Source organism: Arvicanthis niloticus, chromosome 13 (genome assembly GCF_011762505.2).
Source record: "Arvicanthis niloticus isolate mArvNil1 chromosome 13, mArvNil1.pat.X, whole genome shotgun sequence".
NCBI classification, from domain to species: domain Eukaryota; kingdom Metazoa; phylum Chordata; class Mammalia; order Rodentia; family Muridae; genus Arvicanthis; species Arvicanthis niloticus.
In genome coordinates this window covers 74,728,664-74,756,151 of record NC_047670.1, presented here as the reverse complement: position 1 = coordinate 74,756,151, position 27,488 = coordinate 74,728,664, and the positions used below count along the sequence as shown (strand labels likewise).

The 27,488-nt window shown below is 47.0% G+C and overlaps 2 protein-coding genes across 10 annotated transcripts in view; both read left to right on the top strand.

The window, feature by feature from the left end:
* The window catches only part of Tfcp2 (transcription factor CP2), a 37,101-nt gene extending 32,035 nt beyond the window's left edge, over positions 1 to 5,066 (top strand). For all 5 annotated transcript variants that reach the window (XM_034517334.2, XM_076912096.1, XM_076912097.1 and 2 more), the window contains 2 exons: positions 1,692 to 1,743; positions 3,494 to 5,066. In XM_034517334.2, coding sequence (XP_034373225.1) covers positions 1,692 to 1,743; positions 3,494 to 3,531 — 90 coding nt within the window. In that variant the 3' untranslated portion in view covers positions 3,532 to 5,066. The remainder of the gene's footprint in view (positions 1 to 1,691; positions 1,744 to 3,493) is intronic.
* A 6,804-nt stretch (positions 5,067 to 11,870) lies between these two features.
* Csrnp2 (cysteine and serine rich nuclear protein 2) lies at positions 11,871 to 27,387 on the top strand. Of its 5 annotated transcripts, none has more exons than XM_034516302.2 (5): positions 11,871 to 12,048; positions 17,366 to 17,601; positions 18,703 to 18,962; positions 22,122 to 22,418; positions 24,276 to 27,387. In XM_034516302.2, exons 2-5 carry the CDS (start codon positions 17,451 to 17,453, stop codon positions 25,173 to 25,175), a joined length of 1,608 nt encoding a protein of 535 aa, XP_034372193.1. In that variant the 5' UTR covers positions 11,871 to 12,048; positions 17,366 to 17,450; the 3' UTR covers positions 25,176 to 27,387. The 5 variants fall into 5 exon arrangements, with proteins under 5 accessions (XP_034372193.1, XP_034372194.1, XP_076768206.1 ...); XM_034516303.2 differs by having other exon boundaries at positions 11,871 to 12,103; XM_076912091.1 differs by lacking the exon at positions 11,871 to 12,048 and adding an exon at positions 14,264 to 14,693.
* Positions 27,388 to 27,488: the final 101 nt, after the last annotated feature.

Here is a 27,488-nt window from a genome sequence, read left to right as displayed (position 1 = left end):
GGCTGGCCTGGAACTCACTCTGTAGACCAGGCTGGCCTCGAACTCAGAAACTCAGAAATCCGCCTGCCTCTGCCTCCCAAGTGCTGGGATTAAAGGCATGCGCCACCACTGCCCAGCATAGTTTTTAATTTTACGTAATGTTTTTATGCTTGAAAATCTCATTGTCCTATTGTACTTCCTTGAAGCAAAAATTTGTTTTAGCCAAATAACTTACTTCAATAAAAGTCTAAAGCATTTCTGAATAGAATTATCATCACACTTACAGAAATGATCAAATAATAACAAGTTGATATTTATGAAGCACTAAGTTAAAAGGTTTAGGTGTAGCTCAGAGGTAAAACATGCTTAGCATAGCAAGGTACTGGATTTAATCCTTAAAAGAAGAGAAAAAGTAATGTGCATCTTGTGGGGGGTAGGGGACAGTTGGTTTGGGTTTATTTGTTTGTCTCGGACTGAGGTCTCATGTAGCAGGCTGGCCTCGAACTCAGAGTGTTGTTGGATGATCCTGACCTCCTGTCTCCTGTGCTGTCTTCCAGCACACACACTAGCATCGCTCTGTTTGTGCAGTGCTGGGGGCAGACAAAGGCTACATGCACCATGGACCTGCTGAGCCTCACCCTAGCCCTGGACTCCATCTGCTGAGGAGTAGTTGACGGAGGCCTTAGTCCCTTTGCCCTTTACTCTTTGGGACAGCCCTGGACTTGAGATCCTCTAGAGAGGCTTGTTTTCATGGCGCTGTCTGCTGCCTCCTTACACTGCCAGAGCTCAGACACTCAACTTACTTCTAGAGAAAAGGTGCTGGAAGCAGGAAGCCTGGGCTGCACAGTGGGGGAGCAGCTTCTTGAGGGGCCACTTTCCTTCTGTGTCAGTTTTAGAGATAGAACCTGGATAGAGGCTAGAGAGATGGCTCAGTGGTTTAGAGCATGTGCTTCTTTTTGAGCGAACCTAAGTTCACTTTGCTCACAACCTACTGCAACTCCTTTTCTGATTTCCGCAGGCACCAAGCATGCATTTGGTTCACAGACAAGCATGCAGGCAGAACAAGTAAACATGGAAAGTAAATCTTTAAAAACAAAAACAAAAACAAACCCCAGAAGCTCCTTTGTTTATCTTCTCCAAACTCCTCCCAGGTGCCTGCTGACAGAGCTTGGTGTGGCAGCCCCTGCCCTGTGTTACTTATGGGATGTTCTTTGTCTTCAAGGCTGTGGAACAGAAAGTGGCCTGATTTGAGGCAGAAGTTAAATACATTTATTTTTTAACATGATTTGTTCATCATTCTCCAAAATACAGTTTCTTTTCATGTTGTTTTGGAAGAAATGACCTTGTAGGTTATTTTAGTTTACATATAGGCTAGTTTTATAAAATTACAATTTATTTTTGAAAAATTCTTGAATTTATTTTAGATGTTACCACACTAGTACCTCTTCCAAAGTAAGAGATATTAAGGTAACATTCAGAGTTAGTTGCTCTTCTGGCTTTCAGACCTTTATGGGCTCATTGATTTGAAGCTTGCTGACTAATGGGTCTCTGAACTAAGCTAAGGTGCAGTGTTACTCTTCCCACGTTCACAATCTCAGCTATAAGCACAAAATTCTTACACCTACTTCAGTACAGTGTCATGAAAGTGTCATATTCAAAATAAACTTGGCAAACCCGGGTTATTCATCAGCAAATCTTGTTGATCTTTTCAGATGGTACAGAATTTCCAGGAAGAAGCCTGCTTTATTCTGGACACAATGGAAGGTAATACAACAGTAAAACATACTTTAACATGTATTGTTTGTGTGTGTGAGGTGGGTTATCACATGCCAGGGCACACACAGATCATAAAAGGACCTGCAGAACTGGTTTTGTTCTTCCACTATGTGGGTTCTGGGAACCAAGCTCAGATCATTAGGTTTGGGCAGCAAGTACCTTACACCACTGAACTGTGTGGCCAGCCCCAAATGAATGTCTCTCTCTTAGCTCTCTTAGGAGAGTGTGTGTGTGCGTGTGTGTGTGTTTGTACTTGTGTGTGCATATGCCTAAGTGTATATATAATGTGTACCATATTCAAGGAGGAGACTGAGGTAGTCATAAGTGGAGATAAAAACTGCTGTGAACCCCGTATGGGTGCTGGGAACTGAACCTAGGTCCTCTCAGAAGATCAGCAGGAGTTCTTAACCACTGAGTCATCTTTCCGGCCCTATAGGGAATTTTTCCTTTGGGTTTTGGTGTGAGACTGTGTTAGACACTGTTCTTTGTAAAGTGTCTTCTTAGTCCCATCGGAAAAATACTTCTGACAGCTCTGCCATTTCATACACTTCCCCTGAGCAAGTGTGAAATCAGGTTTGTTTTTGTACCTGTTTAATTTATGGTGAGGCCCATCCTAGTGAGCCCCAGTATAGAGGGACAATATTGAAAGCCAGTCTGCTTAATTACAGCACACAGGAAGAAGAGGCATGGAAGGAAGTAGCCTCATCTACACAGGCGGTTCCTGGACAGCCAAGACCCTGTTAGAAAAAAAAGTATTTAAAAGCCAGATACAGTGGCATGGGGCTGTCATCGCAGCACTTAGGGAATGGAGACAAGAGAACCATGAGTCAGGGTCATCCTCTACATAGTGAGTTTGAAGCAAGCCTGGACTACATATGATCCTGTCTCAAAAACAAAGAGGGGCTCAGAGGTCAAGAGCTCGTGCAGAGGTTCCAGGTTTAATTCACAGCACCTGTATTAGGTGGATAATAGTTGCCTATGACTACAGTTCCAGGGGACCCAACACTCTGACCTTAGAGGGCACAGCTGGTGCACATGTGATATACATAGAAACATGCAAGCAACACACACACTCACTAAAAATATAGTGACTCTTTAAAAAAAATAAAAAATACTTAAGGGCCCTGGGGTAGATCAGTGGGTGAAGATGTCTGGCACCCAGCTGGGTGGCCTGCATTCATAGTAGAAGCAAAAATTATCTCCCACAGTCTCCTCTGAGTTCTGAGTACATGCCATGGCACTCCCACCCCCAAAATAAGTATAATGATAAATCTTTGTAAAGCATTTAATATACCTGCTCTTTCTGACATTATTGCCTTACAGTATAATGCATTGTAGAATACTGTCTGGTGAGCTTGTGCCTGATGTAAGCTGTTGTCACTGTGTGCCACTGTAAGAGTGCACATCATTCTGTGTTTCTCTGCAATTACGCTTTTATTCTACCTGCTCTGCTTCCTTCCCGAGTGCTGGTGTGTGCCACCACACCTGGCTATTTAGTTTGACTTTTGGCTTTTCAAGATAGAGTTTCTCTCTAGTCCTGGCTGTCCTGGAACTCACTCTGTAGACCAGGCTGGCCTCTAACTCAGAGATCCCCCTGCCTCTGCCTCCTGAGTGCTGGGGTTAAAAGTGTTTGACACTTACCTGGCTCATTTTGACTTTTATTCTCTCTCACAAGACAGTTTTGCCCTTGGCGATTTACAGGAGGCTAAAGCTCACCTTCTCTCTTCCATCTTTACAGCAGAGACCAGTGATAGCTATCACGTCATTCTCAAGTAGGAGAAGCTGCCCATTCAACGGCTGCTGCTGCCTTTACCTCTTGATGACTGCCTTCACCTCTTCACCTTTTGAAGGGGACATGACTGGAGATTAAAGGTCTTCAGGAACCTGGCACATCTGAATGTTTGGCAGGGGCCGGGAGGGTGTCCAGTGCAAGGCAAGCAGGCCCTAAAGTGGAATCCCAGGCCCCTGTATTGGCCCCTACTGTATGATGTCCTCAGATGGCCAGACATGGAGTTCAGCAGTTTTCTTCGTTTCTGACCCCTGTTGATAACCAGGAAGCAGCCCCAGTGGTAATGAGAGTCATGTGATGTTTTCTAGGAAGATGTTTCATTTTGTGATATAGAGCTCTGACATTTTCCCAATATAAAAGTGAACATCTGTCTTCATAAAACCAAGCTATCTTTTTTGTATCAAGCCTATTGTCAGCTCTGTTCTGTTCATAACTATGGAGAGAAACAGAATCTCTCATTACCTTTTTTTTTTTTTTTTTTTTTGGTTTTTGAGATGAAACCTCTGCCTCCCAAGAGCTGGGATTAGAAGCTTTTGTCACCTGGCCTGTTTCTGCAGTGCTGGGCTTAAACCCAGAGCCTCACATGCTGGGCGAGTACTTTGTCCACCTGAGTTCCAGCAGGCCCTTCCCTTTGTGTTAAGACAGTCTCCAGATTTCTGGTTTGGTTCACCTGCAATACCACAACTGCTAGTGGCTATATGCATTGGGGTGGACCAAATGATGAAGCTCATGGTGGACGAGTTACCTTGTTTTATCCCCTTAATAAGTCCCAAACAACTGGGGAAGCAGTGACTAGAGGGTGAGGAAATGCAGATGGGGGTGTCAGGGGGCCTGATACCACCAGATGCCTGCCACCTTTTGCTGCCTGTGCTCACTATTGTTTCTTTCTGGGGCTATGCTGGAAACTGCTGGACTAGCCACCGAAGGAGGGCAGACATACCTGAATATAGGGATAATGAGGCCCCAGAGCAGACCTCAGCACAGAGCTGGAGGTGAGAGCAGGAGTGTCTGACCCCAGGTCTTGTTGTTTCTGAATGATATTCTCAAGTTGTCTAAGTGGATGAGCACCTCCGCCCTGCGCTCCCTCCTGTCCTGTTTTGGCATCGTGGTTTTATTTTTTAATGTAAGCTTTATAAGAAGTACATTCTTTTCCCTTCAAACTCAATACTGTGTTTACTTTCAAATGACCGTGTGTGCATGTGCGGATTTTAAATCACTTAGGTCCTCTTTTTCTCCTGTATAGTTTGTTTTGGCTTGGTTTTCCAAGAAAATGTTTCTCTGTGTAGCCCTGGCTATCCTGGAACTCATTTTGTAGATCAGGCTGGCCTTAAATTCAGAGACTGGCCTTCCAAGTGCTGGGAATATAGGTGTGTGCCACCAGCGTCAGGCCACATGTAAAGTTTTACCAGAAATTTCCTTAAATTTTGTTGAGATGAACAAAGATAATGTTTAAAGATTCTGTATTAAATTTGAATTTATGTGTGTTTTTGAAGTATTTAATAAAGCTTAGATTTTGTAGAGAGTTTTTAGTTGTTGCTGTTGTCCATTAAAATCAACCTGTAATGTGGTTTCTAATTTCTTTTGGTCTGAAACAAGTTTAAATCCTTGAAACCTGAAAATTCCCCAGTGATGCAAGCCCCTTGACGTATTAGGCCAACGCTTCCCTAGTGGGTGCTCGCCCAACATCCCATTTTGAGGTAACACTTCTAGTTGCATCACTTTAGGACATTCCCAGTCAGTGCAGTTGCTGGCTGTCCTCGGCAAGTCACTGTTGGCTGCCGTCCCCTGTCCGGGTGGCAAATGGGAGAGGTAAACTAGGAAGTCAGCCTGTGTTGTGAGACAAGATCTGCTGCTGCTCTGGCTGCCTTAGCACTTGATACACAGCTCAGGCTGGTTCTGAACCAGTGCCTTAGCCTCTCACATGCTGAGATTAAAGATATTTGACACCATGTGTGGACTCAGACTTCCTTCCAAATACACGAATCTCTGGTTCTCGTGAGGCACAAATGATGCATATTATTCTATTAATATATTGGCTATAAATTACATACTTTAAGGGGCTAGACAGATGGCTCAGCGGATAAGACCATTGGCTGCTTTTCCAGAGGACCTGGGTTCAACTCCCAGCACCCACATGATGGCTCACAATCATCTGTAACTCCAGTTCTAGGGAATCTGATACTATCTTCTGGTCTCCAAGGGCTCCAGCCATACATGTGGTATATACACCCATACACATAAAAGAATAATTTTAAAAGTTAACAAAAAATTACATGTCCTAATTTTTACTTGAAATTCCTTTTTGTTGTAGTCTTCAAAATTACAGAAGTGAATTTATATACCATTGTAGTTTAGATTTGGTTTGTTTTGGTTTTTTGTTGTTGTTTGGTTTTTAAGATAGGGTTTCCTGGCTATACTGGAATGTGATTTGTAGGCCAGGCTCAGTTAACTTGCATTGATCTTTTTGTCTCTTCTGCCCAAATCCTAAGGGTTGATTACACCTGGGCTCAGGTCTTTAAAGTCACCAGAAACTTCCCTTAGGCCTTATTTGAGTCCCCCCCCCCCCCGCCCCCCCTTAAAGTGTTTGCTGTGACTGTTAGCTTAGTGACACGACATTGTGATTATTTACAAAACATTTCATTATTGACCTTTTCAGTTAAATGAAAAAATTAAATTGATATTGTGAAGATAACATTTAAAATTCTGTAAGTAATAAAGGATATAACTTTTCTCTTTAGTCTTATTCTAAAGAGGTGGTCATTGATTGGGGGGCTTACTCCCACATTCTCAACACTCAGGAAACTGAGGTACGGGAAGTTGCTTGGAGACTGTCTTAATCTTGCTTTTTTTTTTTTTTTTTAATTGCCATGAGAAAACACCATGAGCAAGACAATTTGTAAAAGAGAGTTTTAAGGGCTCATGATTCCAAAAGGCTACCGTCCATGGTTATCATGTCCTAAAGCATAGCAGGAGACAGGAAGACGTGGGGTTGGAGCCATAGTTGAGAGCAGGAAGCGTGGGGGATGGGGGGGCAGCAAACCTATGCAAGCACACTAACTGGAAATACCATGGGTTTTAAAAACCTCAGCCCTTCCCTAGTGACAACAGGTCCTGTAACAAGGCCACACCTCCTAATCTTTCCCAAACTTCCACCAACTGAGGACTAAACATACAAGCCCATGAAGACCATTCTCATTCAAACTGCCACAGAGACCCTGTCTCAAAAAAATAAAAGTATCACAAGAAAAATTTCCTCGACACATTTATGCACATACGTAAATTTCAGAAACTCATATAATACATGGTTTTGTTGTAGTATTTAACATATTTTGAGTATCTTTCTATACTAGTTCTACGTTACTGTTTGTAAAGTATATTCTGTGCTCCCAAGCACCTGTCTTCCTAGTTCACCTCCCACTCTTGAAAGTGCCCTTTTCCTTCTAAATGAACTGCCTTTATTTCTGCTTGTGGTGTGGATGTGGTATGTGTGTGTCGTGTGTTTGCACTCATAGCCCTTTTTCCCCCTCAGAATGCTGTTTAAGTTAAACTCATTTGGAAAGATTTCCTTTCTATGCTTTTGCACATAACTCAGATATAGTCTAGAAGCAAGATTTGATGGTGGCTGGACATAAAATGAGAAATCCAGGGACCTCTGGGTTCAATACCAGGCACCACATAAAATCAGGCAGGCTTACCTGTAGTCCTAGCACTTGGAGGTAGAAGGTGAGAAGTTCAGATACGGCCAGTGTTTGAGGTCATCCTTTGCTCCAGTGAGACCCTGCTTCAAACGACAGACAACAAAAACCGATGGCATTTTATGCTTATGTGGCCGATGATTGATATTTGTATTAAATAGTTTAACGTTCCTATTTGAAAGAGGGTATATGACAAGCAGAATAGGTAGAATTTTAGATCTCTCAGAAAAATGATGTTCTATCCTATTTGACTTGGTGTCTATATTTTTTCTCTTGAAATAGAATGAGATTCCTGGTACCAACTTCTATCTTAGTTCCGGTTTTACTGCTGTGAACAGGCACCATGACCAAGGCAACTCTTATAAGGACAACATTGGGGCTGGCTTACAGGTTTAGAGTTCAGTCCATTATCATCAAGGCAGGAGCATGGCAGCATCCAGTCAGGCATGGTGTAGGAGGAGCTGAGAGTTCTACCTCTTACTTGAAGGCCTTAGGAAGAGACTGGCTCCCAGCAGCTAGGATGGGGGTCTTAAAGCCCATGCCCACAGTGACGCACTTCCTCCAACAAGGCCACACCTACTCCAACAAGACCACACTTCCTAATAGAGCTGCTCCCTGGGCCAAGAATATTCCAACCACCACAATATGTATATAAACATAATAATTAAATGCGATTATTGAGAAATAAAAGGGAGAAGGGTCACTACAGGACTCTTAGAAATTATTCGTCACTGTCTTAGGTCTGTTGCTTTGATGAACACCATGGCCTAGAGCAACTTTGTAGGGAAGGGTGTATTTGGTTTATACTTCCACAGTACTGTTCATCACTGAAGGAAGTCAGGACCTGATGCAGAGGCCACAGAGCAGCACTGCTTATCAGCTTGTTCCTCTTGCCTTGCTTAACCTGATCTCTTAGAGCATGAAGGACCACCAGCCAGGGATGGCACCGCCCACAGTGGGCGGGACCCATTGACCACTAATTAAGAAAATGCTCTACAGGCTCGTGTAGAGCCTGATCTCATGGAGCCATTTTCTCAGTTGACGTTCTCAGATGATTTAGCCTGTGTCAAATTGACATAAAACTATCCAGTACAGTCACTAAGTGCATTGATTGTCAATAATAAGATTGTCCAATTTTATGACCTGGTAAGAATGTTTCACTGAGCACTGCGCGGAGGGTTGGCTCAGTGTTTGAAAGCATATGCCCTCCTCCGTCACTCCCAGGTTGGCTGTCAGCTATCTCTCCAGTTCTGGGGGATCTGACCCCCTTGTCTAGCTGGAAAAGGGACTTGGTGGTTAAGAGAGAACACACTTGCTATGTTCACCCAGAACTGGGGTTTGGTTCCAACACACACACACACACACACACACACACACACACACACCAGACCATAACCATCTATAACTGGAGTTCTAGGGAATGAATCTGATGCCCTCTTCTGACCTCTGTATGCATATATTGCAGGGGCTTTTTAGGATCCCACTTGAGGTCTAACTATAAAGACATGGAACATTTGCATAGTATATGGCTGTTGGCCTTTTGCTGGAGCTGACCCCCAGCTTCAAGCTAATTTAACCCAACTTCCTGCCACCATGTTCTCTTCACCTCCCTGCTTCTGTCTCCTCTTGTCCGGTAGCTCTACCCCTGCCTCCCTGCCTCTCCTTTCTGCTGTTCCTTCTACCCCAGCTCAGCTGCTAACTCTTTTAATTCTTCAAAAAGCTACATTTTAGTCTGAACCAGTCAGCAGCAGGACAACACTCAGTCTATCTCTTTGGGTTGCCCTTTGGCCGTGGTGAGGGCTATATGATCTCCTTCATGGCAACTTGCTTTTTTTTGTTTTTGTTTTTCAAGACAGGGTTTCTTTGTATAGCCCTGGCTGTCCTGGAACTCACTCTATAGATCAGGCTGGCCTCGAACTCAGAAATCCGCCTGCCTCTGCCTCCCAAGTGCTAGGATGCAACTTGCTTTTTAACATGATAAATCTCAGAGAATCATCCTTTGGGAAGGTGAGAAAGGACAAGCATTTACATATAGAAAGTTGGTAATGGGCTGTTGAAAGGAGGATACCACTTTCCTGCCAGCACTTAGCTCTCTGCCTGCACAGCAATTGACAATTAAAAGTACCTGGGATACACCTACAAGCCATTTGGTATGTGGAGTAAAGTCATCCCAATATGCAACATCCCAGCAAACCATAAACATAAAATTCCTTAAAACAGCTTTAAAAAAAATTTTTTTTTAAGTACATGCTTGCCCACACCAATGATTAAGAAACCATTTAGCTGGACATGGTGGCACACAACTCTCCCCTTACAATGCAAGCATGTCACTGCTAGGTGTTACCCAGCCTTTCCTTCAAGGACATGACCATTGTTTGTTTGTTTATTTAGGGTCTCACTGTGTAGCTGTGGCTGACTTGGAACTCACTATGTAGACCAGATTGGGTTCCAATTTACAGAGATCTGCCTTTGGGGGGGATTAAAGGTATATGGCACCACTCCCAGCTCAGAGGTTTTGGGTTATTGACTTGTTTCTGTTTTATTGAGACTGGATTTTTTCTGTGTAGCCCTGGGTGTCCTAGAGCTCACTCTGTAAACCAGGCTGGCCTCTAACTCACTAAGAGCCACTGCCTCTGCCTCCCAAGTGCTGGGATTAAAGGCACGTGACACCACATCGGGCTGGGTTGTTCATCTTAAGATTTATTTTTCCTTATTTTTAATTATGTGTAGGTGTGTGTATGCATGTGTGTGTGGGTATGTGCATATGAGTGCAGGTGCCTATACAGGCCAGAAGCAGGGATCCCCTGGAACTGGAGTTACAGATGATTGTAAGCCACCATGTGGGTGTTCAGGAAGACAAGCTCCTTCAGAGTCAAGCATACATGGGTGGGAAGCAGGTTTATCTTCAGGCAGTGCAGCCCAAGGATCCCTGGATTTCTCCTCTGAATTTCAGCAGATAGATGATCAGTGCACAAAACCCTAAAGATGGTTTTTCATGGACTGCTGTTTCTCCCTTTGTAGTGTTGTCTCTGATGTCACATAATGAAGACAACTGGAATTCATAGCACTTTTTCAAAGCCACTCAGTGTCTTAGTTCTAAAGGTGAGAGGGCTTTGTAGCCAGTTGTGCTAGCTGCATAGTTTCTTGGTTACATGAAAAATGTACTAGGATTAAGAACCAGTACTTTTCATGAAGATTTGAATAGTGCGTGCACGTGCTCATGTGTGTGCACACACACACAAACACACAGACACACACAGAGGCACACACACACACACACACACTACATATAGTTTAATCCTGCCGTGCATCCATCTAGCCAATAAATACTGTGCTCCCAAATGTCAAATAGCCAGATTTTTTAAACTTGGTATTGAGAATAAAACAAACAAAACATCTCTTCAAGTTCCATGGAATCCAGTCAAGACAGAAGACTAAAAACCAACAAATACAACTGGTAATGATGCCAAAGAAATAAGAGAAAGACACCAGCAGAAGCAATTATTTCAATTATGGCTTTTATTCCAGCACTCAAGAAGCTGAAACAGACCTTTAAAATGGGAGGCAGGCGGATCTTCGAGTTCGAGGCCAGCCTGGTCTACAGAGTGAGTTCCAGGACAGCCAGGGCTACACAGAGAAACCCTGTCTCAAATAAACAAACAAATTCAAAACCATCTTGAGCTACAAAGACCCTGTTCAAAACCAAACGGGGGTGTGTGTGTGTAATGTGTAACCTCTCTATTAAAAAGACGTGTGAATAGTTGCTAAATGAACCAACATATGGCTGGTTGGCATACCATTATAAAGGCAAAAAGCTCGAGGTAGGAGGATGAATAATGACGGAACTACAGGAAAAGCCAGTTTCTCCAAGCAAAACATGGGAATGAGATGAATGGAAGAAAGCAGGATGACAGATTACGGTAGAGGGAACTACAGGACAGACCTTGTAGGTCATCGGAGAGACAGGATAAGAAAGGAAAGCTATAGGTTTTAGACAAATTCCCAAATAACTTTTTGGTCCGCATCTTGCCCATTTTAAAAATGAACTGCAAAACTGTGATTATCAGAGATGATAATAAGGAAAAGAAAGAGAGAAAAATTTAAGAACGTGAATGGTGGCCCACACCTTTATGCGAGGCCAGCCTGGACTAGAGTGAGTTCCAAGGCAGCCAGAGCCATGTAGAGAGACCCCGTTTGGAGTGGAAAAAAAAAAAAAAAGTTGAAATCGATCCATGATATAAATAAATAGGTCATTGCTCGAAATTTCTTTTATAAATTAGGCCAGCTGTAGCAAGTCATATGGGACAACCCCATGGGAATCACGTTCCCCAGGCAGGGGGTGAGGTCTTGGTGCGAAGGAAAGCAGGGCTTTATCGGAGAACCCGTGTGGCTAGTGCCGAAGTGTAGCCAAGGGTCCGCAGCCTCTCGCTTCAAGGCAGGCAGCTGCCCTACAAGCACTCTCCGGTGTCCGCCGAGGACGAGCCTGGGTGGGCGACGGCTTTGCTGCACTGGCCGCCTCCGACTCCCGGCATGCCTTGGGTGTGGGCCGGGGGTAGACTCCATTTCCCAGACTGCCCCGGGCCTCAGCCACTACGCGCCGGCGCCTATAAGAGGCAGAGCGCTGCAGCCGGAGCCTATTGTTAGCCGGAGCCGGGACGGTTCTGGGCTTTGCTGCTCGGGGAGCCGGAGTGCAGAGCCGCCCGCCCCCCGCCGCCTGCCGGCCGGCCCACACGCCCTGCAGCCCCGGGAGCCACGCGACGGGCCTGGGAGCCGGCACGCCTCGGTCTCCCCTCCTTGCACACGGGCTGAGTAGGTAGCGGGGGCGGCAGAGACCGTGACGGGAGAAGCGGCTGCGGCGGGGCCGGTAATGGGCCTGGGGTGCGGGGCGGAGGGGTCCGCCTCGTCCTTGCCTGGCAGCCGCTCTCGGGCGGCCGTGGAGCAGCGCTCCGGCGCCGAGCTGTGCGGACCGAGGAGGCGGGGGGCGGGGAGCCGGGGCGCCTCTGGGAAGAGGCGTGGGAGCTAGGGGCGCCGGGGACGCGGGCCGGTCTGCAGGCTAGCTCGAGGGACGGATGGGCGGCTTGGAAGCCGGGTGGATTGCGGCTGACGGCCGAGTTCGGAATGGAGTGGGCAGTGATGTAGGATGGAGGGAAGTGAAGGAAGGGGAGGGGGACTGGAGGAAAATGTGGGAGGAGTGGTTGGGAATTTGCGAGTAGCCGGCCGGAGGATGTGGAAAGCTGTGGGGACTGCAGAAGATCGGAATGAGCGGGAAGGGTAAGGAGATCAATGGGTTGAGGGCTGAAGGGTTCCTCAGCGGTGCTGAGGGTAACTGGTGACTTGGCATGTCCCTTCTGCTCTGATGCCCGATGTCTCCCATTTTTTCTGGCGTTGTGTGTAAAAATGAGAGCACCCCTTGTCCCAGTTGCTAGCTTGATCCTTTTCACAGGCCTAAACACGCAGCTGCCTGCCATCCATCCCTGTGAGTGTTATGGTCTTGATTCACCCTTTTAGAAGGGTTGAGAGTGACAGAGTGACACAGAAACCATTCTTCAGTATGAAAGGTTAGAAGTTATCCCCAAGAGATGACACTGTACCTCTTGTCCTCCAGTTTTCATGGTTAAAAAACACCCAGCCGATTCACATTCTCCTTTTCTTTGGTGGCTTTAAATTTTACAAATCTTTAAAACCAGGGTGTTGGTATGTGGGAGAGTTATAAATGGCGATATCCTTCAGAGGAGGGTTAATGCAGCATCATGTTCCAGGTCTCTCACAAAGCTCTTGTGTCTTCTCTAGGATGGGGCTTACATGTGGGAAGCCGAATTCTAACCTAGTGTTTGTAAACGGGTAAAACCTGGAGAGTGGGGGGTGGGAAGGGGCCTTCTTTAAATGCCTAGCTTAGGTAGGAGGAGGTGTATGCTGCGTGCCTCCTTTCCACTTCCATGATTTTGGTGATCGAAAGGACGCATAGAGCCATAAGATAGTATTTGCGAATCACCTACAGTATCTTAGAAACGGGGACCAGGATAAGGCATCTTACTCAATTTTACCGTGTTGCCTATGACAGGAGCCTCCCTACCCCTGCCTCTACCCAAGTTGTGGCTGCTAGTCTTAACAATCCTGTAAGAGGTTCCTTGACCTTTAGCAGAATATTGGGTTCTAGTTCAGTGGAAAGGTTCTCCCCTGTGAGGTGTACCCTGTGTTAGGATTTTGGAATCATTTAAGAAAAAGGTTCCTATTACCCAGACTTTACAAATACACTCTGTGTCCACAGTTTTCCCTGAACTGTATTTGTTGTTGATGATTTTTGAGACAGTGCTCTTCTGCATAGCCCTGGCTGTCTTGGATTTCACTCTGTAGCGCTGGCTGGCCTGGAACTCACAGAGATTCACCTGACTCTGTCTCCTGAGTGCTGGAACTAGTCATGCTTTGCCACACCCGATTTTTGCTATTCTTATATAAATTGGGATTTGAGGTTTGAGTCCTTATCAGCCTGAAAAAGCTAGTACTGAAATATACATGCTGGTTTTATTTGACGATAGCCTAATGTCACCTATGTCCTGTAGCTGTGAGCTATATATGAACCTTTGGGAAATGGTCAGCTAAAAACAGAAAACACCATAAGGCATGTAGTCAGAATGTCTCTGACTCCTCACTTTACTAGCATGTGGAAGCTTTTATAGAGAGATACATTATTTGTTGTTTGAGATGTTTATTTAGGTAGTTAGATATTCTGACTTGCATTTCTAGTCTTACCTTGGTTATTTCTGTGTAGGTTTCAAATGCTTGGATATAAAACTTAATAAAGCCGGGCGGTGGTGGCACACGCTTTTAATCCCAGCACTTGGGAGGCAGAGACAGGCGGATTTCTGAGTTCGAGGCCAGCCTGGTCTACAGAGTGAGTTCCAGGACAGCCAGGGCTACACAGAGAAACCCTGTCTCGAAAAACCAAAAAAAAAAAAAAAAAAAAAAAAAAAAAAAAAAAAAAAACCAGAAAAAAAAAGGGGGGGGGGGCTGGGATTACATGTATATACCATCATGTGAGGGTTAGAGTATCTTTTGAACTCAGGCATTGATCTTTTTACCAATGGTTAAGGGGATATTGAGCCAGTGGGAATGACTGGTTGCACTTTGGGTTTAAGAGGATGTTAATGTAATATGGAACTTGTTCCCATGGTTACTGTAGTAATGAATTAGAATTCTTCTAGGCGGTATGGAATTAGGTGGGACAGTCTTGAACAATTAAAACAGGAGATTTTACAGGAAGTCTTGCTAACATCCTGAGTGGGTGAAGGAGAACAGCGGAGTCTTGGGTTTTCCTGAGTGCTATCCATGAGATGGCCTGTTGTCATTGTTCTGCGGTGCTGGGAATTGAAGCCAGAGAGAGCCTCAAAGGCATGACGGGCAGCCACTGTGCTACGGAGCTACAGCCCAGTCCTTTAATGGAAGAGGTCATATAGGTCAGTATACACACGGTTTACATACGTAGACCTGAGTATCCTCGCAGCTTAAGAAAATTACGTCTCCTTACATCTCAGTTTTCCTCCCCTTTCTTTCCTGCCCTACCTCTGTCATTGCCCAACCCACAACCCCAGGGGTGGACGTCATGGAGGAAAGGACTCTGGAGCGAGCAGCGGCATCAACGCATCGCCACACGCAAGGGCACAGAGTAACCTGGATGACAGGGTGCTCTCGGGGCAGCTGGTTTAAGATAAGGGAGAGTTTTAGTAATGAGGATGGGTTTGGCATAGATCCAAGTCCACGTGAGACTTAAAGAAGAATAGTTAAAGGAAATCCTCACGACCGGAAGCAGAGGACCCCGAGGAAAGGGGCAAAGCATACATTTGCTTCCAATCGTAAGTCCCTGAGTGCTTCTAGAATGAGGAGCCGACGTTTTTCTAGACCTATGAACTAGAGTTCAGTTAAATTTGAAGGGACAAAAGGACACTTAAGCTTTTTCCAAGAAAACGGGTTTTTGCTCGGTGTTGATTTCTCATGTAGTTGAGAAGGCATGGGGGAGGGGAACTCAGCAGACAGCATTCTCCTTTCCGCTATAGTATCCACATGAATATTTAATGACAAAGGTTCCCCCCCCCCCCAAGTGCTCCTTCACCCAAAATAGAATGGAATGAGACATTTGTTAGCTGGAAGAATATCATCTTTAAGCCCAGCTAAGATCTTAAACCTTCACTCTCTTAACATCTTGTCTTTTCCTAACGTGACCTGTGGGCAGACCCTGGGAACTCAGCTCATAATTTGGACTCATTTGATTCTTTTAAAACCTAGATTTTATGTGTAGTGGCATTTTTATCTGCATGTGTGCCTGTGTACCATGGTGCCTGCAGAGCCCAGAAGAGGGTTTCAGATTCCCTGGAACTGGACTTAGGGGGTTGGATGCTGGAACTGAACCCCGGTCCTTTGGAAAAACAGTTAGCACTCTCAACTGCTGACTGCCAGCCCTTAATTATCTTATATATAAATATTGTTAGTCAGGTCCTATGTATCCCTGGCTGTCCTAGAACTCACTATGTGCCTAGGCTAGCCTCAGACTCACAGAGATCTACCTGCCTCTGTCTCCCAAGTGCTGGGATTAAATGCTTATGCCACCATGCCCAGCCTTGATTATAATTCTTAACAAGCTCTTGACTTTAATTTTTCTTCTTAGCCAAACTTACATGGAGGATGTACTTATTTGAAAGTTAAAGCACTTGGGCTCATTTTGTGATATAAATGTAGGATTTTTTATGTGATCTGAGTAGATATTTTAGGAAATCCCCCAAAGCGCCCACCAGGTTTGGTTTAACTTTGTAGAGCTGATCTGAATTGCTACTAAAAGATGGAGACCAGAAAATCCAGATGTAGCAATGCCTCCTGTCACCACAGTGCATTCTGGGTAGCAGCTCTGCAGGAATGCAGCCATGTCTGCATGTTCTGGGCAGTGCTTTTAACCCTGCTGCATAGTTAGCAGCTGGTGAAATGGTGGTGGGGTCATCATATATGGGCTGTCTCTCAGCCTTTCTCCTGGCCAGATTCGTGTCCTTCAGGAGCTTCCGTCCAAAGGTGGAGAAAGGCTGTGCCTGCTGTGTCTGTGTAGCCAGGGTAATTCTCTTCCTGCTCTCCTCTGATGGTTTCTTTTCAGAGGCCAGAGAGTGTAAAGCTCTATTTTCCTCTGTGCACAGAAAATGATGAGAGCCCATGAAAGACTGAGGAGAATCTGTCTCGTTTCGAGTGTGGTGCTGGGATCAAACCCAGGGCCCTGTGTACACCAGGCAGGCGGTCTACCGCTGAGCTGCACCACAGCCCCGCTCTCTGGGTTTTGAAGCCAGTACAGATGCTGATCTTGGCTCCTTTCTTTAGTACTAAATCTGCCCTTTCTCGGAGGCTGATGAGACACTTCACACTTGCAGAGATCTGGGTCAAGGGTTTTCCTGACTGTCAATGCCCTTCAAAATTGAGAGCCTGGAGCAGAATTTCCCAAAGTGTGTTCCAGAGATTATCTGCCCCCTAACATACTTTGGAAACCGTGGGTTCCATAATCAGGTTGTGAAACACTGGGTGTATTCTTTCAGCCTTTACCATGATCGTAAGTGTATTAAGAACCCCTAGTAGGGTGCTGTTTAAGTAGCTGTCTAAACTATTTTAACTCAGCAGTCCTATTTTCATTCAAAAGGCTATTAATATCCAAGGAACTAGTGTATTTAAGATAAACTCTTGGGGACATGCCAGACTATATTATCTCTGGGATTAACATGTGGATCTGGCTTTGGTTTAGGCAAAGGCTATGCTGTTTCTGATCTAGTCACCCAGTGATACCTTGGAGTGCTCTCCTGTGTGATCAGAAGGGCAGTGAGTGGTAGCCTGGGCCAGTGACTCCTGTGGCCAGGAGGATTCAAACTAAGGCCATCCCTCCACTGGGAAGGTGCTGCTGCAGACTGGTTGTTCTCAGAGTAATTGTGGTCTCAGGGGCTGAAAGCAAGCAAGAAAGCAAGCACTGGGCAGCACCAACAAAGAAAGATGTGGTCGGGGAAGCCTGCCTCAGTTGCTCAGCTTGACTGCAGCGAGTGTGCTGTGCTGACAGACTTGCCAGCTCTGTCTCGGGCCACACTGATGACTCTTGTTCTCCCCTGGGCAGGCAGAGGCCTCATGCTCCTGGCTAGCTGGCGGTGAGCAGCTTGGGGCCATCGTGGTTGGCTTCCCGAGGAAACCTTTGGAAGCCAATGGATGCGTTTTCGGGCTCAGGCCTCAAGAGGAAATTTGATGATGTGGACGTGGGCTCGTCCGTCTCCAACTCGGACGATGAGATGTCCAGCAGTGACAGTGCAGACAGCTGCGACAGCCTCAACCCGCCCACGACTGCCGGCTTCACACGTGAGTGAGCTGCTCCCCGTTCCTGCTCCCACACTCCTCAGAGAGCTGTGAAGCCAGCCTGGGGACTTCACCCCTTCCACAACATGCCCTTGTTTTTGGAAAACGTCACTGCTCCGATAGCAGAGGCTAAAGTGTGATTTATTCTACTTGTGTTGTAGTTTGGTGCCCTGGTGATTGGGATTTCGTGGAGGAAGAGGAGCTCAGAGCTCTACTTTTACCTCAGGGGACTTGCCCAGGGGTTCACAAACCTGTAGCTGGAGCAGGAGTGAATGTTTGGTTGGACACTGGGCACCTCTTAGATGTCTTGAGACCTTTTGTCTCAATCCCATAGATCTCCTAGGGTTTGAAGCCTGAACTGAAAGCCCTGAGTGGTACCACTGGTCCAACAGAGCACACCTGGCAGCTTTTCCAGTGGCACCTGTCCTGGGCACCTGTCCTGGGCACAGTGGCATCTCACAGCTCTCAGGCTGTTCCTATAAGGAACCTCTGAGAGCAAGGGTCGGGCCTGTTTGTTTCGTTGCAACCATCAGGCCATCACTGTGGCCTGATGTCTCCATGCACTAGCTACCGGTATGCTTGAGTGGTTGCAACAGAGACCTCATGGCCTAAAAAGCCTAAAATATTTATCATCAGGCCGATTAGAGAAAATCCCCACTGTAGAAGAATACTGACTGTCCCGTTGAATTTTCTCTGCTGTAGAAATGTTTCTGTCGGCATAGTCCACTGGTAGTTATTAGTCACATGTGGTTATTGAAATACAAACTGAGGAGTTGAATTTTTAAAATTTAGTTTTAATTAGTTTAAATTATCACATGCCAATTTTTTTTCTCTCTTCAAATAAACACCTAGCATTCCTCAGTTACTGTCTAAAAATAGACCTGTGGCCAGCTATTGAGATGAAGTCAGTCTGGAGGCAGTGGAATAACCAGCTGAGGTTCAAAGCTCCTTCCAGTTTTGCGTATGACTTAAGACTTGAAAATCACCACATGCTTGGGGAGCGAGTGGGAGAGTGAGCATTAAGAGCCTCCGTGACTCGGGGCAGGTGGGGGTCCTGAGCTCGCTCGCTGTCTCTGGATTAACACCCATGTGCTCCGTTCACAGCGACATCCATCCTGAAGCGGCAGAAGCAGCTACGGAGGAAGAATGTCCGCTTTGACCAGGTGACTGTATACTATTTTGCCCGGCGACAGGGCTTCACCAGTGTGCCCAGCCAGGGTGGAAGCTCTTTGGGAATGGCCCAACGCCACAACTCTGTACGCAGCTACACCCTTTGTGAGTTTGCACAAGAGCAAGAGGTGAACCATAGAGAGATTCTTCGTGAGCACCTGAAGGAGGAGAAGCTTCATGCCAAGAAAATGAAGGTGCCTGTGGGATGTGGGGTCTGGTGCTTCCTGAGTGTCCAGTGAGGCTGGTCCACTGCACTGTTGATCTTGCCAAGCAGAGAGCGTGAGCTCTGTTTCCAATGAAGTCTCAGATTTTCAAATATGGTCTCCTCCTGTCCTCTCTGGTGGCAGTGTCAACCAGAGATAAAAACTGCTTTCTCTGCATAGTCCCCTTCTTGTCACAAGAACGCTTTTTTAAGCATGACGTGAATACTCAAAACCTCTCAGGTCTGTCACCCAGAAAACACAATCTCAGTGGTTGTTCTGAGTAGAGCAGGTTTCGGGTCTTTCACGAATCTTTCACAGCCCTCTGTGATCTGACATCATCGCCCCGGTGGGCTGACACAGTCCCCTTGGTGCAGAGAGTAGCATTGTTTTATGGTAGAGTCCAGACATGGGCACCAGTAGGTGCTGGACAGATGGCTCAGCACTGAAGAGCATTTGTGGCTCTTATGGAGGGAGCAGCTGGGTTTGATCCACAGTGCTCACATGCTGGTTCACATGGCTGGACCAGACTTGCTATGTAGACCAGGTAGCTTCAGGTCACTGATAGATATCTGCCTGCCTGTCTCCCAGGTGCTGGTATTAAAGGCATACACTACTGACCTGGTCAAATAAATCAGTCTTTAAAAAAAAAAATACCCCACCTACTATATACACGACACTGATAGCCTCAGAAGACTCATCCCAGACACCCATGTCCTGCCTTAGCACTGTTGACATTATCAGGTTTTCTATGAGTCTTCAAATTTCCCAGCAATGAGGGTACAGCCCTGTGGTTAGAGCACTCACCTAGTGTGCTTGAAGCCTCAGGTTAGAGAATATGAATAAGGCTGGGCAGTCGTGTCGCACGCCTGTAATCCCAGCACCAGGGCTACACAGAGAAACCCTGTCTCGAAACCCCCCCGCCCCCCCCCCCCAAAAAAAAAAGAGAGAGAATATGAATGAGAATGATCTGGACCCAGCCCTGAGGTAGCTACATTATTTCTAGTGTGTAGACAAACTGAGGCCTGGCCAAGTTGGACAACGGTGACAGGAGGGTGTAGACTGACCAGGCCTTGCCAGTTTCACTCCGGAGGAGCTCTCAGCCTGCTCCTAAGGCCTTACACCTGTCACTCCAACAGCAGTGACATTTGGCCTCCCCTTTCTTCTGAGGAATTCTGTCCCTGACCCTGTCATCTTTCTGTTGCTATAGCAACAGCTAGACAAACATTCTTCTTAGTTACAGTGAAGATTCTCTGTCCCTTTCCTAGAAGATGGCTCCCCCGCGGGAGGTGGAGGAGTGATGTGAGAGGCAGCGTTGGGATGTGTTCCAAGCAGGACACACTGAGCATGCGGTTCTGGCAGAGGATGGTAGGAACCTGCCCTCCTCCTCAGCACCTATACAGGCACAGTCTGGACTTACATATATACTGCATTTCTTGGGTGCCATTCCATAGTTCTTTCTCTCTGGGGCCCTTCCAGCCAATGGTTAGAGCATCACAGCCTTCACTGCATATCATTTTCTCATGTTTTACTTTTGCTTTATCCATTTGGGATTTATTATAAGTAGTTTGGATTGGGTGGTGGTTGGCTTTGTCTGGTTTTGTTTTGTGCTGGATCTCATGGAGTTCAAGCTGACCTTGAACTTGCTGTGGAGCAGGGGATGGCTTTGAGCTTTGTCCCTCGTGCCTCTGCCACTTCCTAAGTGCCGGGGTTATTAAGCATGAGTCACCCACTATACCTGGCCTTAGCTTTTCCTACCCCAAAATACCTAGCTGTCCCAGCACTGTTTGATGACTGAATGCATTGCTCTGAAATGCCCCTCTGTGGAGACCTGAAGTCTCCTACTTCTGATGGCTTTCCTTTGGGAACAGCAGGAGTGCTGGGGACGAGCCAGTTTTGTGACACAAACGGGAACAATCCTAAGGTCTACACAAAGGAGCCTGGCAGTTGCTTGCCTGGTGTGAAGGTAATATGGCAGGTGCTTGCCTGCTGTACAGGTAGTATGGCAGTTGCTTGCCTGGTATATAGGTAATAGACTTGGAAGCCTGTAAGCCCCACTCAGCCAGCTCCCCACAGCGGTGAGGTGCACCGCTCATGGCGGCTCAGGCCTGTTGCGTCACCTCTCTCTCAGGAGCTGTTCCCGTCCCAGCACTGTGGGTGTCTGATGAAATAAGGTGCAGACTCCAGCCATTGGGCTTTCAGCCTGCTAGCAGCTTCCAGAGCCCCAGGGGCTGGGCCTCATTTTTCTTTCCTTAGATCCTCTAGTGAGTTTGAAGGACTCTTTCAGCCAGAGATTGTCTCCAGCCTGTCCTTCTACAAGTCCTACCTGGCTTTCTGTCCACCTTCATGCAGAAACCCCATATGCTTGCCATATGCCATGTGCTTCTGTTCATAGCACACACAGTGCTACTCACACTGCCCTGCCTCACACCTGCTTTCCTTGAAGTCAAATAAACTGGATTAGGAGGAGGAGAGCACATGCTTCTTGTCGACACTGTGTTGGAAGTGGTGTTCATAATTGTTAATGATCGCTGCCTCCCTTAACAGTGAGATGCAGTTCTCCTGAACACTAGTGATTATTTGCAGTATGGGGATTCCATTGACAAGCACCAGGGAAGCTGGGGCTGTATCCCAGGGTACCCTTTTTCTCTGAAGGTAGTTTTGGGTTCTCCAGGGTTCAAGTTGAAGGCGTTTTGCAAGGTTGCCAGTATCGCTGAGCAACACCCAGCCACTGGTGCACCATTAGCTTCAGTGCAGGTGACAGTTTGTAATGGAGGGAACGTTGTGGAAATGATATCTTCTGGGAGGGAAGATGTGTCGTGTTTAAAATATCCCTTTAGACAGGATCTTGCTGTGCTGCTCAGGCCCCTAGCCTCTCCTTCCCAAACAGCTGGGGTGACAGCTCTGTGCTGCCACACCTGACATACTGGTGTTTGAGGACCTAGAACTCAGAAAGGTGAAGGCTCTGGTTTTTTAATCATGTCCTATACAGTCCAGTATGGCAACCATTAATTATTTTGGTTATTCAAATATAAAATTAAATAAAGCCTAGTTCTTCAGTCTCCACATTTCTGTTCCTGTTGCTGAAGAACCCAGGTGACTCTAGTCACTGTCGCTCATGCTCTAAAGCTGGCCTGGCCTGTTTCCTGGCAGCTGACAAAGAACGGGACCGTGGAGTCAGTGGAGGCCGACGGCTTGACACTCGATGATGTTTCCGACGAAGACATTGATGTGGAGAATGTGGAGGTGGATGACTACTTCTTCCTTCAGCCGCTGCCCACCAAGCGGCGGAGGGCCCTGCTGAGGGCTTCCGGGGTCCACCGGATTGACGCTGAAGAGAAGCAAGAACTTAGAGCCATCCGCCTATCTCGGGAAGAGTGTGGTTGTGACTGTCGGCTATACTGTGACCCAGAGGCATGTGCCTGTAGCCAGGCTGGGATTAAATGCCAGGTCAGTCATACACCAAGATCGGGGTGTGGTTGGGAGCCAGGGAAGATGAAAAACTTCCCATCAGGGGTGAGGGACCCATGGCTGAGAATATGCTGTTTCCACAGCCCTCCCAGAGAAAACAAGCAGGCAGCTGTGGAGGTGACTGTTGTCTTTTCTGTTGTCTGCCTCAAAGGAGACAAGCAGCAGCAGCAAAGGAAAGAGCATGGCCACCGTGCTCACATTGTCTAAGTGTCCGGTTAGTAGGGATTCCGTGAGGTAAAAGGACACAGAATGAGGTAACTGTGAACTGTTTGCACATGCAGCATCTTTTCCTGATTTTGTAAAAATCACAGTAGCTTTGAGAGTCTCTAATTCAGGACCAGACCTGAGCTGGCACACTTAAATCCTTAGTTTCCTCAAAGCATCTTCCTGTTGGCATTCTAAGAGACTGAAATTCCCATTTCCCTGGAAACCTTCAGTGCCCAGACAGTGAACTACGTGGACCTTCATGCTGAGGAGTCCTGTGGTTGAGCCCTTAACTCCTCTCCTTGGCTTTATTTAGGTAACAAAGAGCTGTAGTAGATCTGGCCAACATTTCTTTCCCAAAGTCTCATGTTCAGCCAGTTATTCACAAACCCGAGAAGAGTCTTAGGAATTGGTGGGACTGGAAAAAGCTCTCTTTTGGGGCAGGGGAACCAGTCTCATTCCAGACTGGTCAGGAACTGAATTTGCTTTATGACCAAGGATGACCTTGAACTCTCAGTCCTGCTTCCACCTTCAAATTCTGGAATTCCTGGTTGTATCACCATGCCTTGGGTCTAGGGGAAGAGCCTTGTAAGGTGATATCACAGAAGATGTGTTCTCACTGTTTGCTGTGTAGTTTTTCTAAGTTTTGTTTATGGTATTAAGGAGAGAGAAAGAAGCAGAAAGCATCTCCTTCCTTCCTCCCTCCCTCCCTCCCTCCCTCCCTTCCTCCCGTCCTCCCTTCCTCCCTCCCTCCCTCCCTCCCTCCCTCCCTCCCTTCCTTCCTTCCTTCCTCCCTTCCTCCCTTCCTCCCTTCCTCCCTCCCTCCCTCCCTCCTTCCTTCCCTCCTTCCCTTCCTTCCTTCCTTCCTTCTTTAAAACTGTGTGGCCCAGACTGGCCTGAAACTCACCTTGTAGTCCAGGTTGGCCTCAAAACTCATATTCACCTGCCTCAGCCTTCTCCCGCCCTGTGCTGGGATTAAAGGCACGAACCACCATGCCAGCACATCTCCTTTCTAGAGATTCCCTGGCTGTAAGTAATTATCTTGGCCACTGCTTCAAAACTATGCCGGTTGACCTTCAGGGAGAAGCAGGTGGTGAGGTGTTGGCCACAGTGTGGACCTTCATGCTAGCGCCCAAGCACTAAGGCACCTTTGTTTAGTTTCCCAGAGTGTATTGCATTGAAGTAGCAAGATCTCCACTCACTTCCACACCTGTCATGCAGAAGGCTTGGCCCAGCCTTTTGTCTCAGTGAGCCAGGTAAGTTCTGAAAGTTCCTGAGGCACAAACCTCTTCTACCCTGAGATGTCAGCATTCACAGGGAGCACTAGACTTGCTAACTGAAAGGAGCCTTCGATGCGATTCTTGTCTTTTTATTTAGAAAAGGAAACAAAGCCCAGGGGAGAAAATAAATGACTCTCCTGAGATGCCACCACTAATTAATGGCTGAGCTGAAGCTGAAATGCAAGTGGTCTGATAACTAAGCCTAGTGCTGTTAGCTTGAGCTGCATGCTATGTGTTGAATTGTTGCTTCTCAAATCCCAACTGCCTGTGTGTGCCAGTCAATGTCACCTGTCTCTACTGTTAGAGCGACTGATTGGTCTTATCTTGCCACAACCTCCTGTGCTCCCCTCAGGTGGATCGGATGTCCTTTCCTTGTGGCTGCTCCAGGGACGGCTGTGGAAACATGGCTGGGCGAATTGAGTTTAATCCGATCAGAGTGCGGACTCACTACCTCCACACCATCATGAAGCTGGAGCTGGAGAGCAAACGGCAGGTGAGTCGCCCAGCAGCCACTGAGGATGAGCCCCTGCCGGGAGCACAGAGCTCGGAGACGCAGGACTTCCAGGAGTTCATCGCTGAGAACGAGACTGCAGTGATGCATCTGCAGAGTGCAGAGGAGCTGGAGCGGCTCAAGGCCGAGGAGGACTCGAGCGGCTCTAGTGCTAGCCTGGACTCCAGCATGGAGAGCCTGGGCGTGTGCATCCTGGAGGAACCCCTGGCTGTTCCCCAAGAGCTGTGTCCAGGCCTCGCAGCCCCCATTCTCATTCAGGCTCAGCTGCCCCCAGGTTCCTCCGTCCTGTGTTTTACTGAGAACTCAGAACACCCAGCTGCCTCCCCCATGAATAGCCCATCTTACTTGAACAGTGGACCTCTGGTGTACTACCAAGTAGAGCAGAGGCCTGTTGTGGGAGTGAAAGCAGAGTCTGGTTCAGAAGAAGGCACAGCCTCCTTCCCCAAGGAGAAAGATCTGAGTGTTTTCTCCCTCCCTGTTACTTCACTGGTGGCTTGCAGCCCTTCAGACTCAGCTGCTCTCTGTAAACCAGAGGTGGGGAAAACACCCAGTCTCAACAAACTCTTGCCTGATGACTGTAACCGTAAGGAGCCCGAGAGTGAAGACTTCTGCCCCTCTTGGCCTCCCTCAAGCCTACCCTTCCAAACGGACAATGAAGATGGCTGTGGAGTGCAGAACTGCCAGCAGAGTGAGGACCGGACCCCTGAAGACTCAGCCCTAGAACTCCCTGTGGCAGTGTGACCTCAGATACACTGTCCATTCTCTATTTATTACCTAACGCTATTTCAGCAAGACTGCTGCTCCCAGGTTATTTTGTTGGAAGTCTTAGGATTGTTAGTACATGTGTTTTCTGAGCGTGTTCCCAGGAGACCAGCCCCAGCTGCAGTTCCATTGCCATGTGCTCTGGGCCACCAGAACAAAGATGTCAATCCCAGAGTGAGCTAGGCAGCTCGAGCAAGCAGCTTTTCATGCCTGGTGCCAGAACCAAGGATGTGAGCAGCTCCCTGCACTGCACGCTGGCTCCTCAGACATCCTGTCTTCCTGTAGCAGCCTCACTAGTGGAGAGGCCACTCTGCTGAGTCTAGAACGGAGGGGAGGCCCCAGAAGAGTCTCTGCTTCTGTACAAAACTCCCAGGAGCTCTAAATGCTTATTCTGCCTCCCACCCCACCCCCTTAACTGGTAATAAGTTAATTTCCAACGTGTTTGGTGTTCCCTGACCTGATGTGCAAACTGGGGATCCCTGGTCTGTACCTGAATTTTTTTTTTCCTATGTGCTTCGTCGGTAGAATGGAAGATGATGGCTCTGTCCACCATGCACTCTCACCTAGTGCAACACACACATATTCTCTCTCTCTCTCTCTCTCTCTCTCTCTCTCTCTCTCTCTCTCTCTGTTCCCCCCCTCCCCCGGGAGGTTTTGGCTCTGAATAGAATGTAAACTGCCGTACAGGTCATCGCGACTTAGGACCCTCCCTCTCTACCCGCCCCACGGCCCTTGCTGGCTGTGTGGGGTTAGAGAGCTCTCTGGAGTTTACAGTTCAGTCCCAAGACGGGCAGGTATTTATTGGAACTTTCCATCTTGGAAATTCATGAAAACTGGAAGTCAGACTGCTTCTTAGTTATGACGTAGGAGCCCCACATTCTGGATGATTCAGATCTCATTATAATAATGAAGTGGATGCCTGGGACTCGACTCAACACTTACCTCAGCAGAAGAGCTCCTCTCCTGAGCTCGGGATGTCCCGAGGTCCCGTTCAGTACTGACTTTTTTATTGGCAGCGTCACCTCTGCCTCCTGGGTAAACAGAGGCAGTAGGAACAAAACGCTTTTCCCTTATCATCCTTTACTAACCAGGAAGGAAAAAACAAACTTGTTTTGATTTTTTTTTTTTTTTTTTTTTTTGTTGGTTTTTGTTTTTTTGAGGCAGTGTATTGCTAAATAGCCTAGCTGGCCTGGGACTTGCTATGTAGATCAGGCTGGCCTCCAATCTGTGGTGGCCTCCTGATCATGCATCCTGAGTACTGGGGCTGCAGGTGTGCATCTCTCCACTTGGTTTTATCTATTTATTTATTTTTTGGTGAGATAATAAAACTCTGGTGTCATAAACAAACTTCAATGTATGTAGCAGCAGAAACATCTGAAAAATCCCTAAATCCTAAGCCTGGAGGACCTTATATTTAACATGGATGCTGGTATTTAGCCCATTCTGCCACTGTCCCTTCTTGAGTTTGCTTGGTTGGGGAGGGGGCGGGCGGTGGTGGTTAAGTGAGTGCACGGGTTGTCTCTCCAGTCTCACTAGAGTTATCTGAAAAGGTCAAGGTGTTCTCACCTCTGGCTAGAACTCTGACTCAAAGGCTCAAGCTTAGCTGGGACTGTTAATGGAAAGAAGAATCTTTTTGAAAGTTTGTTGGGCAGGAGAGGACTCAGCCCCTCCCCTCCTTAAGACTCCAACTTTCTCAGCCCTTAGATTTGGATTTTCATTAAGAAACATAAAGACTAGGCAACCCCAAGATATTTGATATTTCTATATAACTAATTTCTTTTTCCAAATGTGTTTCATTAATTCCATGTTGATTCAAACTGACCCCAACTTCTGAGTGCTAAATCCAGCCTTGACTAATGTCAAGCAAAGGACCTCGTCTCCAACTTAGTCCATCTCAGTTCTGGTGCTACCTGAGTTGGACTGAATTTATGGTTCCTGGTTGCCGGGAAGGCTGGGCCTGTGTCACAGAGGCAGAGCCAGTCCCTCAGCCTAGGCCCAGAACTGTGGTGCACTGCTGCAGCTCTTGGACGCCGTCCCCTCGGATTCTGCACACAGGTCGGACTCTTGGTGTGAACCCAAAGCTTGTCTGGCTCTCTGAAAACAACTCTCGCTCTGTAGGTTCTTTACATTGTAATGATGCTGTATTTAAAGAGAATATTTAAATGTAATATTAAAGAAATATTGAAAAGAATGATGTGGGGTTCATTATCTTACTGCAGGTAAGAGAGAGGGTGCTTCTCCTGCTGTGTCTATAGAGCTAACCAGGTCATTAGGAACTAATGTCAGTGACAG

Coding starts and splice junctions, on each gene's coding strand:
- Csrnp2 (XM_034516302.2), top strand. CDS start 17,451: ATGGATGCGTTTTCGGGCTCAGGCCTCAAGAGGAAATTTGATGATGTG. Junction 17,602..18,702: donor CACGACTGCCGGCTTCACAC/GTGAGTGAGCTG, acceptor CTCCGTTCACAG/CGACATCCATCCTGAAGCGG. Junction 22,419..24,275: donor AGGCTGGGATTAAATGCCAG/GTCAGTCATACA, acceptor TGCTCCCCTCAG/GTGGATCGGATGTCCTTTCC.